The 15,826-nt window shown below is 36.9% G+C and overlaps 2 protein-coding genes across 3 annotated transcripts; one reads left to right on the plus strand and one right to left on the minus strand.

Moving 5' to 3' along the window:
* Positions 1-748: 748 nt before the first annotated feature.
* Positions 749-9,990, plus strand: LOC111485599 (ribonuclease TUDOR 1-like). 2 transcript variants are annotated; one of them, XM_023132542.1, is made up of 17 exons: positions 749-853; positions 2,480-2,649; positions 3,005-3,079; positions 3,540-3,653; positions 3,737-3,841; positions 4,373-4,579; positions 4,686-4,901; positions 4,968-5,075; positions 5,506-5,676; positions 5,767-5,964; positions 6,041-6,388; positions 6,503-6,733; positions 6,804-6,992; positions 7,059-7,136; positions 7,222-7,416; positions 8,776-9,153; positions 9,541-9,990. In XM_023132542.1, exons 2-17 carry the CDS (start codon positions 2,488-2,490, stop codon positions 9,724-9,726), a joined length of 2,961 nt encoding a protein of 986 aa, XP_022988310.1. In that variant the 5' UTR covers positions 749-853; positions 2,480-2,487; the 3' UTR covers positions 9,727-9,990. The 2 variants fall into 2 exon arrangements, with proteins under 2 accessions (XP_022988310.1, XP_022988311.1); XM_023132543.1 differs by lacking the exon at positions 749-853 and adding an exon at positions 1,658-1,678.
* A 3,933-nt stretch (positions 9,991-13,923) lies between these two features.
* Positions 13,924-15,160, minus strand: LOC111485340 (ribonuclease TUDOR 1-like). Its single transcript, XM_023132170.1, has 2 exons — positions 14,761-15,160; positions 13,924-14,373 (listed from the first exon to the last, which is right to left on the minus strand). The coding sequence occupies exons 1-2, from the start codon at positions 15,094-15,096 to the stop codon at positions 14,188-14,190; spliced, it is 522 nt and encodes a 173-aa protein (XP_022987938.1). The 5' UTR covers positions 15,097-15,160; the 3' UTR covers positions 13,924-14,187.
* Between the last annotated feature and the right edge of the window lie 666 nt (positions 15,161-15,826).

Raw genomic sequence — 15,826 nt, forward strand, 5'->3', positions numbered from 1 at the left:
CACCTTGCTATTTTTATTATCTTTTTTTATCCTAAACTTGCCTCCATATTTTATTTTATTTTATTTTTTTCATTTTATTTACTCCTTTTTTTTTTTTTTATCTTACTATTTTACCATTTATTATTATTTTTAATCATATCATTATTTACTCGGTTGTACATTGTATTTGAGTTTTTAACAATGTCATTATTCGACGTACTAATTAGTTATAATAATTTTATTAAAAATAAAATTCAAAAATGTCAAATGTAATGCCTATTATTTATAATATACTTATTAATTAATGAATATTAAATTAGAATTTAAGGTATATTATTATTTGATTAATAAATTATTATAATGGTATAAAAATTATGAATATATCTCCTTCAATATAATTTACTTCACCACATACAACTTGAAATATAAGGGGTACTAAATATTTGAAAAAAAAATTATATGATTTTATTAAAAGCAATTTATAAAATTAAAATTAAATTTAATTAGTTGAATTATTTTAATAATTTGACCCCAATTTTCTTATTTTACTGGCACTTAAAATCAAGAAGCCAAATAAGCCAACGTCTAAGTTGAGGGATGCTTACGATTTAACAGCACAATTTTTGTTTTATTTATTTATTAAAAAATCGTGGTTTACTTTTTGATCGAAATGAGAATATCCATCCCTCTCGTATTTGGTATAGAAAGTAATTATACCTAAAACAGAGGGCAGCAAGATGGCGGTCTCAAGTTCGATTTCATGGTCCCCTTGCATATAAATTCCTCATCTCTCGCTCATTCTGTCCCCGATCCGCCGCCCATCGCCTTTCCTCAGAAGAAGAAGAAAAAAGAAAAAGATTCAATCTTGGCTCCGGTCAGTTCCCTTTCCGTTCCCTGTTTCCTTCGCTTTAATCTTTCAGTTTTGTTAATTATTCAAAAAATTCAAGGTGACGGTAGCTTGATATCGTTATTTCTGTAGATCCAAGCGGGCAGGGTTCCGATCCGATCTGCATAAGCACATGAAACCGTATAATTATGAACATTTATGTTTTGCATGATCGATATCTTCCGATTCCGTTGCTTAGGTTGATGATTTTATTTCCTATCTTCTAGAACATCCTTCTTCTACTCTTACCAGCATAATCGTCCTGAACTATTATTTTGTTTTAATTACATTCGCAATTCATGTGATCGCCGGGTAGATCTGATCTACGAGGGTCATTTGCGGTGCTGCAATTCAATCCATCGCGTTGTTGTGATCATGCATGTCATTATGCGGATTGACCATTCTTTCATGACCGAGATCTCAATTGNAAAAATCGTGGTTTACTTTTTGATCGAAATGAGAATATCCATCCCTCTCGTATTTGGTATAGAAAGTAATTATACCTAAAACAGGGGGCAGCAAGATGGCGGTCTCAAGTTCGATTTCATGGTCCCCTTGCATATAAATTCCTCATCTCTCGCTCATTCTGTCCCCGATCCGCCGCCCATCGCCTTTCCTCAGAAGAAGAAGAAAAAAGAAAAAGATTCAATCTTGGCTCCGGTCAGTTCCCTTTCCGTTCCCTGTTTCCTTCGCTTTAATCTTTCAGTTTTGTTAATTATTCAAAAAATTCAAGGTGACGGTAGCTTGATATCGTTATTTCTGTAGATCCAAGCGGGCAGGGTTCCGATCCGATCTGCATAAGCACATGAAACCGTATAATTATGAACATTTATGTTTTGCATGATCGATATCTTCCGATTCCGTTGCTTAGGTTGATGATTTTATTTCCTATCTTCTAGAACATCCTTCTTTTACTCTTACCAGCATAATCGTCCTGAACTATTATTTTGTTTTAATTACATTCGCAATTCATGTGATCTACTCTTACCAGCATAATCGTCCTGAACTATTATTTTGTTTTAATTACATTCGCAATTCATGTGATCGCCGGGTAGATCTGATCTACGAGGGTCATTTGCGGTGCTGCAATTCAATCCATCGCGTTGTTGTGATCATGCATGTCATTATGCGGATTGACCATTCTTTCATGACCGAGATCTCAATTGTTTTGCCTAATTAATTGATATGATGTCGATGTTTGAAACCATTCTTTCATGACCGAGATCTCAATTGTTTTGCCTAATTAATTGATATGATGTCGATGTTTGAATTTCAATCATATTGTGTTCATAGCATAATAGCTCCTGAATTTGTCTCTAATTAGTACTTCTTGTGGGTAAATTTATTTTAGCTGTTGAGATGGCATCATCATCAGCTGGGGCGGCCACAGGATGGTNGACCATTCTTTCATGACCGAGATCTCAATTGTTTTGCCTAATTAATTGATATGATGTCGATGTTTGAATTTCAATCATATTGTGTTCATAGCATAATAGCTCCTGAATTTGTCTCTAATTAGTACTTCCTTGTGGGTAAATTTATTTTAGCTGTTGAGATGGCATCATCATCAGCTGGGGCGGCCACAGGATGGTCTTGTGGGTAAATTTATTTTAGCTGTTGAGATGGCATCATCATCAGCTGGGGCGGCCACAGGATGGTATAGAGGCAGGGTTAAAGCCGTTCCGTCAGGGGACTGCTTGGTAATTACGGCCATGACTAGCAGCAAAGCGGGACCCACTCCTGAGAAGACCATTACTTTATCTTCTCTGATCGCTCCAAGATTGGTAAGCGACTCATCTTTATTTCCTTCTTGTACACTTCTATAGTCAATCATTTGTCTTTCGAGTTCTCTTTCACCATTTGGTGCTTTCAAATTCTTCCATGTGTACAGTGACTTGTTTGTGTGCACAAAGGCTTGTTATAGTATATATGTACACATGTAGATAGCAAGGTTGATTGCTTTATGAGTTCTGGATTTGTGGGGTTTATAATTTCAAGGGGTTGGGGAAATAAGTAATAGCTATTGAGACCTTCCTTTTCTTTTTCTTTTACTATTTGGGTAGCTGTAAGTTTAGATAATATTGTACAAATCAATGCTGACGTTGTGCTATTTTGCTTTGGATGCTTGAACATTTTCAGGCTCGACGCGGTGGTGTCGATGAGCCATTTGCATGGGAAAGTAGAGAATACTTGCGAAAGCTATGCATTGGAAAGGTTATTATTCTAGAATGATTTCAGTCTTTTTCCAAAAGTTGCTTGGAATGTATCAGCTTGGACACGATGACACATCATTATTTTAAAATCTAGGACACGGACACATTTATTAAAATATACATTTCTTAGAATATGTAAAAATTTTAGTCAGGAAAGAAATTCAAAGTAAAAAAAATTAGTTTGATGTATTTGACTCTCAAAATTTATTATTTTTGTAATATATGTGCCTATTTAGTATACTTAGCAAGTGTTTCATGCATGTCTAGCCAATGTTGGATCTATCTTTGACTTTGTACAACTAGTGTAACAAGCGTCTGATACATATCCAACAAGTGTCTTAATATCCAAGTGTCCATCGCAAATTGAACACGGAAACGCTAGCCAAACTAAAGTGTCTGCGTTTCTTAGGTCGATAAGATGCTTTGTCTTATAGTGGTGTAACAGTACATATTTCCTGTAGGAGGTTGCCTTTAGAGTGGACTATACTGTGCCATCCATTGGTCGAGAGTTCGGTTCTGTTTTTCTTGGTGACAAGAATATTGCTGCACTTGTTGTTTCTGAAGGCTGGGCTAAGGTTATGTACTTTCTGAGGTTAAAGTTGTCCACTTTTGTTATCTGCATTTTTTCCTTGGTATTATTGAAATTATAAATGCGCAGGTAAGGGAGCAAGGTCAGCAGAAGGGTGAAGTGAGCCCTTACCTTGCAGAGCTACTGCGTCTCGAAGACCAAGCAAAGCAACAAGGTTTTGGGCGTTGGAGCAAGGTTACTACTTAGAAACTGGCAGTCACTACTACTATTTGTTTTCCAAGTCCTAGTCCACATTAAATAATTCTTTGTCACTTTAGAGTTAGTAATTAATATCCTTGATGAGTTTCTGAAGCAAGCAATCGAGTGGGGCTGTTCAATACCAGCTTTAGTTTAATGAGGATAAATATAATTTGAAATGAGTGGTATGAATTGGTTATTTCTTATGGCTTTTAGATATTTTCCTTTCTACTCTGTTTCAATTTTTGCATTTAGTTCATGGGGTTTCATCCGTTATTTTTTTTTCAAAATGTTGGCCATGCTAAATGATAAATGCCGTACATAAGAATAAGGGACTCTAGGAATATGAAATGATAATTTAATAAACCATCGTGTTCTGAATAGATATTTTTAGTCTGTGGTCTTTATGCAGTCTTCAATGTCTGAGCTAACAGATTTTAGCAGGTCTTGCATTTGTATATCTTGCAGAAGATTTTTGTATAATAGTATAAAAAATGTAATTTATGTTACTCTTATTGCTTTCTTTAGGTTCCTGGTTCCGCTGAGGCATCCATTAGAAACTTACCACCGTCAGCCATTGGTGATCCCAATAACTTGGATGCCATGGGTTTGTTAGCTGCTAACAAAGGAAAGCCAATGGAGGGAATTGTTGAGCAGGTTCGAGATGGCAGTACTGTCAGGGTTTACTTGCTTCCAGAGTTTCAGTTTGTTCAGGTGTTCATTGCTGGAATCCAGGTATGTAGTAAATGTTATGAGTAACAGCCTATTGATGAGGAAATTTTCTCGAGTTCAGAGCAAACCTTTTTCAGGATTAAGGTTCCGTGTTATTTTGCTTTTCTAGTCACCATCTATGGGAAGAAGGCCTCCTCCAGACACCGTTGCTGAAACAGACAATTCCTCTAATGACCTGAATGGTGAGGTTTCAGCTGAACCAAGAGCTTCTTTAACTTCTGCACAAAGGCTTGCTGTCTCTACTACATCATCTGGTGAAGTAGCTCCTGAAACGTTTGGAGTCGAAGCCAAACATTTTACAGAGATTCGTGTTCTGAATAGAGATGTAAGTCATCTGATGCTGATTGGTATTTTGTGGTTTCAGTTGGTCTGATTCTGGATGAATTCACAGGTCCGGATTGTCCTGGAAGGAGTAGACAAATTTAGCAATTTGATTGGGTCAGTGTACTACTCTGATGGGGAAACAGCGAAAGATCTGGCACTGGAGCTGGTAGAAAATGTAAGTCATTTGTATTTTTTTCTGTTGGTATATCTTAACAGTACTCATTTGCATGATTGTGACTGGATATTCTCATGGTGATGTTTAGTTTATTTATTTTGTTCCATGCTTAGCTAATTGCTNGTTTTTTTTTTTTTTTTTTTTTTTTTTTTTTTTTTTTTTTTTTTTTTTTTTCATTTTTTCTTATGCTTAGATCCTTATGATCCAGAGTAGTATGATATTTCAGTCTACAGTTCTTGTGTTACTTTATTATGCATTTATATATTTCTTTTCCTAGTTGAGATTTATACTTGGAGTCTTTTGACTTTTTTTTTTTAATCCCAGCTACTGCATTGTTCTCTTAATCATTTTTTTAATCAATTTCTTTTGAATGAGATATGTTATAGTATAAAAATATTCAAAGGNCCCCCCCCCCCCCAATTAAATCCAGGGTTTAGCTAAATATGTTGAGTGGAGTGCAAACATGATGGAAGAAGATGCTAAGCGACGGCTCAAGGCTGCAGAGCTACAGGCGAAGAAAACCCGGCTAAGATTATGGGCTAACTATGTACCTCCACCAACGAATTCAAAGGCAATTCATGATCAGAATTTCATGGGGAAGGTAATTATATGTCAACTAGTCTATAATATTGATAAACTTAATTAAGGCTTTTTTTCCTTATTTTATATCATCTTATCTTGGCATTTGCAGGTGGTAGAAGTTGTAAGCGGTGACTGCATTATTGTGGCTGATGACTCGGTTCCATATGGTAGTCCATTGGCAGAGAGACGTGTCAACCTATCAAGTATTAGGTGTCCAAAAATGGGTAATCCCCGTAGGGATGAGAAGCCTGCTCCTTATGCCCGTGAAGCAAAAGAGTTCTTAAGAACACGCCTCATTGGTCGACAAGTATGGTATTACTTACTAGTCTGTTTCTGATGATTCTGGGGTGAATTGTAATTTGAGATCACAATTCTCTTTTTAGGTTAAAGTCCAGATGGAGTATTCTAGGAAGGTCAGCATGGTGGAGGGACCTGCAACTGCTCCAGATTCTAGAGTGATGGATTTTGGATCTGTCTTTCTGTTGTCTTCTACTAAGGCTGAGGATGAGGACACTTCTGCTCAAGACAGTAGTGGCCAACAAGCTGGGGTGAATGTGGCTGAGCTAGTGGTATCACGTGGTTTTGGCACTGTGATTAGGCATCGTGATTTTGAGGAGAGATCGAACTATTATGATGCACTTCTTGCGGCTGAATCGCGTTCTATTGCTGGAAAGAAAGGGATTCATTCTGCCAAGGATCCTCCTGTCATGCATGTGACAGACCTTCTGACAGTATGAAACTTGACCATCTACTATGCTAAATTTCTTCTATCCTTTTATCAATTTTAACAATGACAACTTTTTACCTTATTGAATGAATTCAAAGTATCATGTGTGTGTTTTCAGGCACCAGCCAAAAAATCCCGTGACTTTTTACCATTCCTACACCGGAGTAGGAGGATTCCAGCTGTTGTTGAATATGTTCTCAGTGGTCACCGTTTCAAATTGTTGATTCCGAAGGAGACGTGTAGCATTGCTTTCGCTTTCTCAGGTGTGAGATGTCCTGGTCGTGATGAACCATATTCAGATGAAGCAATTGCCATAATGCGGCGGAAGATAATGCAGAGAGATGTGGAGGTATTTTTCCTTTCCAATATTTTTGTAGATTCTTTCAATGCCATTGATCTAAAAGGGTTCATTTGCATAGATTGAAGTGGAAACTGTTGATAGAACGGGAACCTTTTTGGGGTCCCTATGGGAAGCGAGGACCAATATGGCAGTGGTTCTAGTTGAGGCTGGCTTGGCAAAGATTCAAACTTCCTTTAGCAGTGATAGAATGCCTGATGCTCACCTTCTTGAACAAGCAGAACGATCTGCTAAGCGTCAGAAGCTCAAGGTTAGACGTTGACAAAGGTGAATGAGTCATGTCTATATAATATCATGCTGATTTGAGTTCTTGCAGATCTGGGAGAACTATGTTGAAGGGGAGGAAGTGCCCAATGGTGCAGCTGTTGAAAGCAAGCAGAAAGAAGTGCTTAAGGTATGCACCTTGGATGTGGTGGATGTTTCTGAGAAACCGTTTTCTTTTTGCTGTTGCTTCTCACCTATTCTATTGCTTCGCTCAGGTAATTGTCACTGAGGTGTTGGGTGGTGGCAAATTTTATGTCCAGACAATTGGGGACCAAAAGGTCACTTCTCTGCAGAAACAGCTTGCGGCTTTGAATCTTCAAGAAGTCCCTTTAATTGGTGCTTTTAGTCCTAAGAAAGGTGATATCGTCCTTGCTCAATTTAGTGCAGACAACTCGTGGAACAGGGCAATGGTGAGTGTTTGGAAGAAGCTTTCTTTTACTTTCAATATGAACTTTCTGTACATTCATTTTTTCTGCAAGGTAGTCCTATGGAATGATAGCTATAAACATTGAGTAATATGATTACCAAACAATTCATTTATAGATTAAGATCAAAACATAATGTGTGCTCATTTATCCAAGACACCAAATATCCCACTAGTATCTTAGCTATAAAAAATTTTCGGGTCACTTGGTTTTATAGTTGGGCAGAATTCTGAGTATAAAAGAATCAGCCTGCAAGTGTACTGCATTGGTGATGATTTACAGCTTTGCCTTTTGGGGTTTTTGTACCAATTATTTAAAATGTCATATTCGTGGTTACTTTGATGAAGAAAAACAATGTGTTCTAAATAATTGGACGGCAAGACTTTAGTTGCTGACTCTTGCAGCATACTGTCTTCTCTCTAGTGTCCCAAGAGGTTTAGGAAATGCAAGGGCTTCGCTGACTGATCTCTGGGATGCTACGAAGGTTACTTATAGAAGATCGTTATCCTGTGTTTGCCTAGTTAGGGTCTATATTTATGAGTGGTTTTAGTGTGTTTTTAGCTGAAGGAATTTAATTATAATTACTTTTGTAAATTGTTTAATTGTTCATCATTTCAAACGGTTTCATTTTTTAGAGTTGATATTAATTTAATAAATTTTTTTTTTTTTTTAAGAAAATAACGTTTGTTCTCAAGAGTGATTCTAACAAAAATTATTAGGGAAAAAAAGGTTGGAGATAAGAATACAGGTGAAGTTTTAGAGGGAAGGAAGGGACTATTTGAGTAAGGGAAAAAAAGGAAATAAGGGACAAAAAGTTGATAACGACAGAAAATTAGGGAGAATTTTTTAGGGTTAAAATTGAAAGGGAGGAATGAACTTGGGGTAGAGAGAGACAAAAAAATTGGAGAGGAGAATGAGTAGATATACGAAACACTAGATATCAGTTTTAGCTAGAGAATAAAGTTAGAAAGGGACGAATTTTAAAACAAACTTGATAAAAAAAGCATCTTCCTCCGTGGCCAAACGTCACCATTTTAAAATTGAAGAAGCAATCTTGAAGAGATTTTGGCGATGACAGACATAGTGCCAAATCACTCCCAGACAAGTCAATTACTAATTAGACCATGAACAAGTGTGCTAATTTTCCAGTTAGATTGGACTTCAAATTTGCAGTCTGCAGCAATGTTGGCACCTCAAAATCATCGCTACTGCTACTTCTAGTTCTATTTGTATAAAGTCCGTGAATTGAACCAGTTCTCTATGGCTATATTATATTATCACAGGGGACAATTTCTTTTAGAGTCCTGACTCTGGTCTGCTTTGTTCTTAACTTGTTTGTCATAGATTATCAATACACCTCGAGGGGCTGCTGAATCCCTGAAAGATATGTTCGAAGTGTTCTATATAGATTTTGGAAATCAAGAGGCTGTACCTTATGGTCGACTACGGCCAGTTGATCCTTCTATGTCTTCTGCCCCTGGTCTCGCTCAGCTGTGTAGTCTTGCTCACATCAAGGTTCCTAGTCTGGATGAGGATTTTGGTCAGGAAGCAGCTGAGTATCTGAGTGATTACATGCTTAATGGTGCAACGGAATTTGTGGCCACAATTGAAGAAAAGGATACTTCAGGGGGAAAAGTTAAAGGACAGGGAACTGGGAATATTCTTATTGTGACTCTTGTTGCTGTTGGATCGGAGCATAGTTTAAATGCGTTGATGCTTCAGGTTCGAATAATTTCCCTGTTTCCCAATTTAATTTCCTCTGTTATATTTCTCGTTTCAATAGTCTGTCATAATTCTTGCGATTTCATCTTCATTATCTGGATCAACGACCCTGATTGCAGTCAAAGTAGAAAATACTAGAACGGCGGGGTAATTGGGAGAAGATAATTAGAGATGCAATAGATATATATGTATATATGCTATTCATCAGTTCTTTTGTTTAGAGAAGAATTTTTCACCAAGCATACAGAATATTAGGGATATTAGAAATGAGCTGAAAATATTCTCAGGATTTGTAATCCTAATATGTTTGTTATTTGATTAGAACGAGAATTTATTGAAGATGTGTGGCCCAGATTGCTAATACTTTTTTCTGCCATGGATTTTCAGGAAGGACTTGCTAGACTAGAGAAAAGGAAGAAGTGGGAATCCAAGGAAAGACAAATTGCATTTGGAAGTTTAGAAGGGTACCAAGAGGAAGCACGGACAGATCGACGAGGAATGTGGCAATACGGAGACATTCAGTCTGATGAAGAGGACGCCGGTCCTGTGAGAAAACCCGGTGGCCGGCGTTGAACGAACACTTTTATGGCCCCCTTCGTCTTAAATTAAGAGATAGACAACTCAACTAGTCGAAGCTTAATTAATGCTACAGTGATAATCACGTTTTCAGTACGAGAACCCAAAGTGTTGCTGCGTAAAGACCATGTGAAGTTTTGTCCTTTGCTAATTTTTATTTTTTATTTTGTTTTTATTTTTACATCGGATAATGAGGATTTTAAAAAAATAAAAATAGCAAATCGAGACCTTACAATAAGGCAAGAGACTTATTTATATTTATATTTTGTTTTGTCTATTACGTCCCCCTGTTTCATTTTGTTTATTCTCCCTCTATATATACCACCGCCACTATGGTGATCCCCTGTAGGAGCCGGTACTCTCAAATTGCAATATAGATCATTGAATTTGAGAGCCGTCTCAAGTTCGATTTCACGGGTTCCCCCTTGCATATAAATTCCTCATGTCGCTCATTCTGTCCCATTGCCTTTCCTCGGAAGAAAATTATTTTAGGTGTTGAGATGGCATCATCATCAGCTGGGGCTGGGGCGGCCACAGGATGGTGGTATAGATGCAGGGTGATGGTCGGTCCATGACTTGCAGCAAAGCGGAACCCACTCCTGAGAAGACCATTACTTCATCTTCTCTGATCGCTCCAGGATTGGTAAGCAACTCAGCGTTATTTCCTTCTTGCACTCTTGCATAGTCTCGATCATTTGTCTTTCGAGTTCTCTTTCACCATTTGGTGCTTTCAAAGTCTTCTTCATGTGTGCAGGACGGCTTGTATTTGGGCGTTGGAGCAAAGGTTAGTACTTATAAACTGGCAGTCACTACTACGAAGGCTTGTTATAGTATATTCTTCGTCATTAATTAATATCCTTGATGAGTTTCTGAAGCAAGCGATCGAGTGGGGCTGTTCAAAACCAGCTTTAGTTTAATGAGGAAAAATATAATTTGATGCGAGTGGTATGAATGGTTATTTCTTATGGCTTTTAGATATTTTCCTTTCTACTCTGTTTCAATTTCATGGGGCTTCATCTGTACTGTCGAGGTTTACTTGCTTCCAGAGTTCAGTTTGTTTCAGTTTGTTCAGGTGTTCATTGCTGGAATCCAGCGTGTGTTCTGAATAGAGATGCGATCATGTGATGCTGATTGGTATTTTGTGGTTTCAATTGGTCTGATTCAGGATGGATGGATGGAAGGAGTAGACAAATTTAGCAATTTGGATTAAAATACGAAACATACACACTTTCATTTTCGGAACATTTTACAGTCAAATTTCCCCCCTTTGGACTGGGTCGTTAACTCGTTAAGAAAAATTATTTTTTCGTTTTAGTATCATACTATATCCACTAAAAATTGTACTCGTGTCTTATAAGACCTCACAATCTCAACTCTGTCGAGAAGATCATGGAAGCACTTAAATTATTATGTGGAAAAACTAAGTTTTCATCAATATTTTCGAACGAAACGCTCAAATTTGATGAACTTGATGTTTAGTTAAAATATGAAACTTGAGGAACGTTTATAGTTGATGCATTTGATACATATGTTTAGTAAAACAACCAAAATTAAACTTTTACATTTTTGGGTCATTTTCCACCGGTGTACCATTGCACTTTTTTTCATTTTTGAGAGGTGGGTCATTAAATCGTTCAGAAAAGTTATTTTTTCATTTTAGTACCATACAAAATCCATTAAAGATTGTTCTACGCATAAAATAAGGAAAAATTCTACACATAAAATAAGGAAAAATTCAAAGAGTAAATAAGAGGGAAAAAAAACATGTACTCAGTCTATATGACCTAACAACCTAAACCCTCTCAAGAAGACTCTAATGGAGACACTTAATTACTTAGGTGTAGGAACGTTTAGTAAAAAGAACCAAACACTTTCATTTTCGGGCCATTTTTTTGAGTCATTTTCCAAAGGTGTACCTTTGCATTTTTTTTCCGAGGGTTATTAACTCATTCAGAAAAGTTGTTTTGTTGTTTTATTTATAATAGCAAATCCAATAAAGATGGCTCTAAACATACAATAAGAAAGAAAAAAGCAAAGTTCCTTTCAATATTTTTGAAGAAAGAACAAAGTTTCTTTAAATATTTTTCAAGAAAGAAACATTCAAATTTGATTCATGACACGTGATTAGTAAAAAAACCAAACTTAAACACTTTCATTTTCAAGCCATTTTTTTTTCAAGCCATTTTCGAATCATTTTCTATAAGTGTACCATTGCACTTTTCTTCCTCTGACGAGGGTCATTAACTCATTTCTATTGTTTTCTCATTTTAGTATCATATCAAATTCATTAAAGATTCTTCTAAGTCTAAAATAAGGAAGTACTCAGGTTTTCAATATTTTTCAAGCATGTACTCGGGTCTATAAGACCTCACAACCTTAACCATCTCGAGAAAACCATGATGGAAACACTTGATTACTAATATGAAAAAACTAAGTTTCTTTCAATATTTGTCACAGAACTCTAAGGAACGTTCAAATTTGATACATTTGTCACCTACATTAAGTAAAAAGAACCAAACTTTTGTGTCAAATGAATGTGACAAATGTATGTGTCAAATGAATGTGACAAATGTATGTGTCAAATGCATCAAATTTGAACGTTCCTCATATTGAAAGATTAGGGTTTAGGGTTAGTTTAGGGTTTTAGGGTTTAGGGTTAGTTTAGGGTTTATGGTTTTAGGGTTTGGAGTTTAGTGTTGTCAGGGTTTAGGGTTGAGCGGTTCTTTGGTTTTTATGGTTTAGGGTTTAGTTTTTTTCACATTATGGTTTAGGGTTTAGTTTTTTTCACATAGGTAAACAAGTGTCTCCATTATAGTCTTTTAGAGAGGGTTAAGATTGTGAGGTCTTTGAGTCCATGCTTTTTTTTCTTCCTTATTTTAAGCTCAGAACAACTTTCTGAACGAGTTAATGACCTTCGTGTCTGAAAGAGGAAAAAAAGTGGAATGGTACACCTATGGAAAATGACTCGAAAATGGCCTGAAAATGAAAGTATCACTCGAACTGTAGACTGAATATCATACTACTCACTCTGGATCATAAGGATGTAAGCATAAGAAAAAATGAAAAAAAGCGAAGCTATTAGCTAAAGCATGGAACAAAATAAATAAACTAGACGTCACCATCAGAATATCCAGTCACAATCATGCAAATGTGAAATGTTAAGATACCAAAAGAAAAAAATACAAATGACTTACATTTTCTTCCAGGAACACCGCCGGTGTTTCCCCGTCAGAGTAGTACACAGACCCAATCAAATTGCTAAATTTGTCTACTCCTTCCATCCATCCATCCTGAATCAGACCAATTGAAACCACAAAATACCAATCAGCATCACATGATCGCATCTCTATTCAGAACACACGCTGGATTCCAGCAATGAACACCTGAACAAACTGAAACAAACTGAACTCTGGAAGCAAGTAAACCTCGACAGTACAGATGAAGCCCCATGAAATTGAAACAGAGTAGAAAGGAAAATATCTAAAAGCCATAAGAAATAACCATTCATACCACTCGCATCAAATTATATTTTTCCTCATTAAACTAAAGCTGGTTTTGAACAGCCCCACTCGATCGCTTGCTTCAGAAACTCATCAAGGATATTAATTAATGACGAAGAATATACTATAACAAGCCTTCGTAGTAGTGACTGCCAGTTTATAAGTACTAACCTTTGCTCCAACGCCCAAATACAAGCCGTCCTGCACACATGAAGAAGACTTTGAAAGCACCAAATGGTGAAAGAGAACTCGAAAGACAAATGATCGAGACTATGCAAGAGTGCAAGAAGGAAATAACGCTGAGTTGCTTACCAATCCTGGAGCGATCAGAGAAGATGAAGTAATGGTCTTCTCAGGAGTGGGTTCCGCTTTGCTGCAAGTCATGGACCGACCATCACCCTGCATCTATACCACCATCCTGTGGCCGCCCCAGCCCCAGCTGATGATGATGCCATCTCAACACCTAAAATAATTTTCTTCCGAGGAAAGGCAATGGGACAGAATGAGCGACATGAGGAATTTATATGCAAGGGGGAACCCGTGAAATCGAACTTGAGACGGCTCTCAAATTCAATGATCTATATTGCAATTTGAGAGTACCGGCTCCTACAGGGGATCACCATAGTGGCGGTGGTATATATAGAGGGAGAATAAACAAAATGAAACAGGGGGACGTAATAGACAAAACAAAATATAAATATAAATAAGTCTCTTGCCTTATTGTAAGGTCTCGATTTGCTATTTTTATTTTTTTAAAATCCTCATTATCCGATGTAAAAATAAAAACAAAATAAAAAATAAAAATTAGCAAAGGACAAAACTTCACATGGTCTTTACGCAGCAACACTTTGGGTTCTCGTACTGAAAACGTGATTATCACTGTAGCATTAATTAAGCTTCGACTAGTTGAGTTGTCTATCTCTTAATTTAAGACGAAGGGGGCCATAAAAGTGTTCGTTCAACGCCGGCCACCGGGTTTTCTCACAGGACCGGCGTCCTCTTCATCAGACTGAATGTCTCCGTATTGCCACATTCCTCGTCGATCTGTCCGTGCTTCCTCTTGGTACCCTTCTAAACTTCCAAATGCAATTTGTCTTTCCTTGGATTCCCACTTCTTCCTTTTCTCTAGTCTAGCAAGTCCTTCCTGAAAATCCATGGCAGAAAAAAGTATTAGCAATCTGGGCCACACATCTTCAATAAATTCTCGTTCTAATCAAATAACAAACATATTAGGATTACAAATCCTGAGAATATTTTCAGCTCATTTCTAATATCCCTAATATTCTGTATGCTTGGTGAAAAATTCTTCTCTAAACAAAAGAACTGATGAATAGCATATATACATATATATCTATTGCATCTCTAATTATCTTCTCCCAATTACCCCGCCGTTCTAGTATTTTCTACTTTGACTGCAATCAGGGTCGTTGATCCAGATAATGAAGATGAAATCGCAAGAATTATGACAGACTATTGAAACGAGAAATATAACAGAGGAAATTAAATTGGGAAACAGGGAAATTATTCGAACCTGAAGCATCAACGCATTTAAACTATGCTCCGATCCAACAGCAACAAGAGTCACAATAAGAATATTCCCAGTTCCCTGTCCTTTAACTTTTCCCCCTGAAGTATCCTTTTCTTCAATTGTGGCCACAAATTCCGTTGCACCATTAAGCATGTAATCACTCAGATACTCAGCTGCTTCCTGACCAAAATCCTCATCCAGACTAGGAACCTTGATGTGAGCAAGACTACACAGCTGAGCGAGACCAGGGGCAGAAGACATAGAAGGATCAACTGGCCGTAGTCGACCATAAGGTACAGCCTCTTGATTTCCAAAATCTATATAGAACACTTCGAACATATCTTTCAGGGATTCAGCAGCCCCTCGAGGTGTATTGATAATCTATGACAAACAAGTTAAGAACAAAGCAGACCAGAGTCAGGACTCTAAAAGAAATTGTCCCCTGTGATAATATAATATAGCCATAGAGAACTGGTTCAATTCACGGACTTTATACAAATAGAACTAGAAGTAGCAGTAGCGATGATTTTGAGGTGCCAACATTGCTGCAGACTGCAAATTTGAAGTCCAATCTAACTGGAAAATTAGCACACTTGTTCATGGTCTAATTAGTAATTGACTTGTCTGGGAGTGATTTGGCACTATGTCTGTCATCGCCAAAATCTCTTCAAGATTGCTTCTTCAATTTTAAAATGGTGACGTTTGGCCACGGAGGAAGATGCTTTTTTTATCAAGTTTGTTTTAAAATTCGTCCCTTTCTAACTTTATTCTCTAGCTAAAACTGATATCTAGTGTTTCGTATATCTACTCATTCTCCTCTCCAATTTTTTTGTCTCTCTCTACCCCAAGTTCATTCCTCCCTTTCAATTTTAACCCTAAAAAATTCTCCCTAATTTTCTGTCGTTATCAACTTTTTGTCCCTTATTTCCTTTTTTTCCCTTACTCAAATAGTCCCTTCCTTCCCTCTAAAACTTCACCTGTATTCTTATCTCCAACCTTTTTTTCCCTAATAATTTTTGTTAGAATCACTCTTGAGAACAAACGTTATTTTCTTAAAAAAAAAAAAAAA

The sequence above is a fragment of the Cucurbita maxima genome, unplaced genomic scaffold (genome assembly GCF_002738345.1).
Source record: "Cucurbita maxima cultivar Rimu unplaced genomic scaffold, Cmax_1.0 Cma_Scf00010, whole genome shotgun sequence".
Lineage (NCBI taxonomy): Eukaryota > Viridiplantae > Streptophyta > Magnoliopsida > Cucurbitales > Cucurbitaceae > Cucurbita > Cucurbita maxima.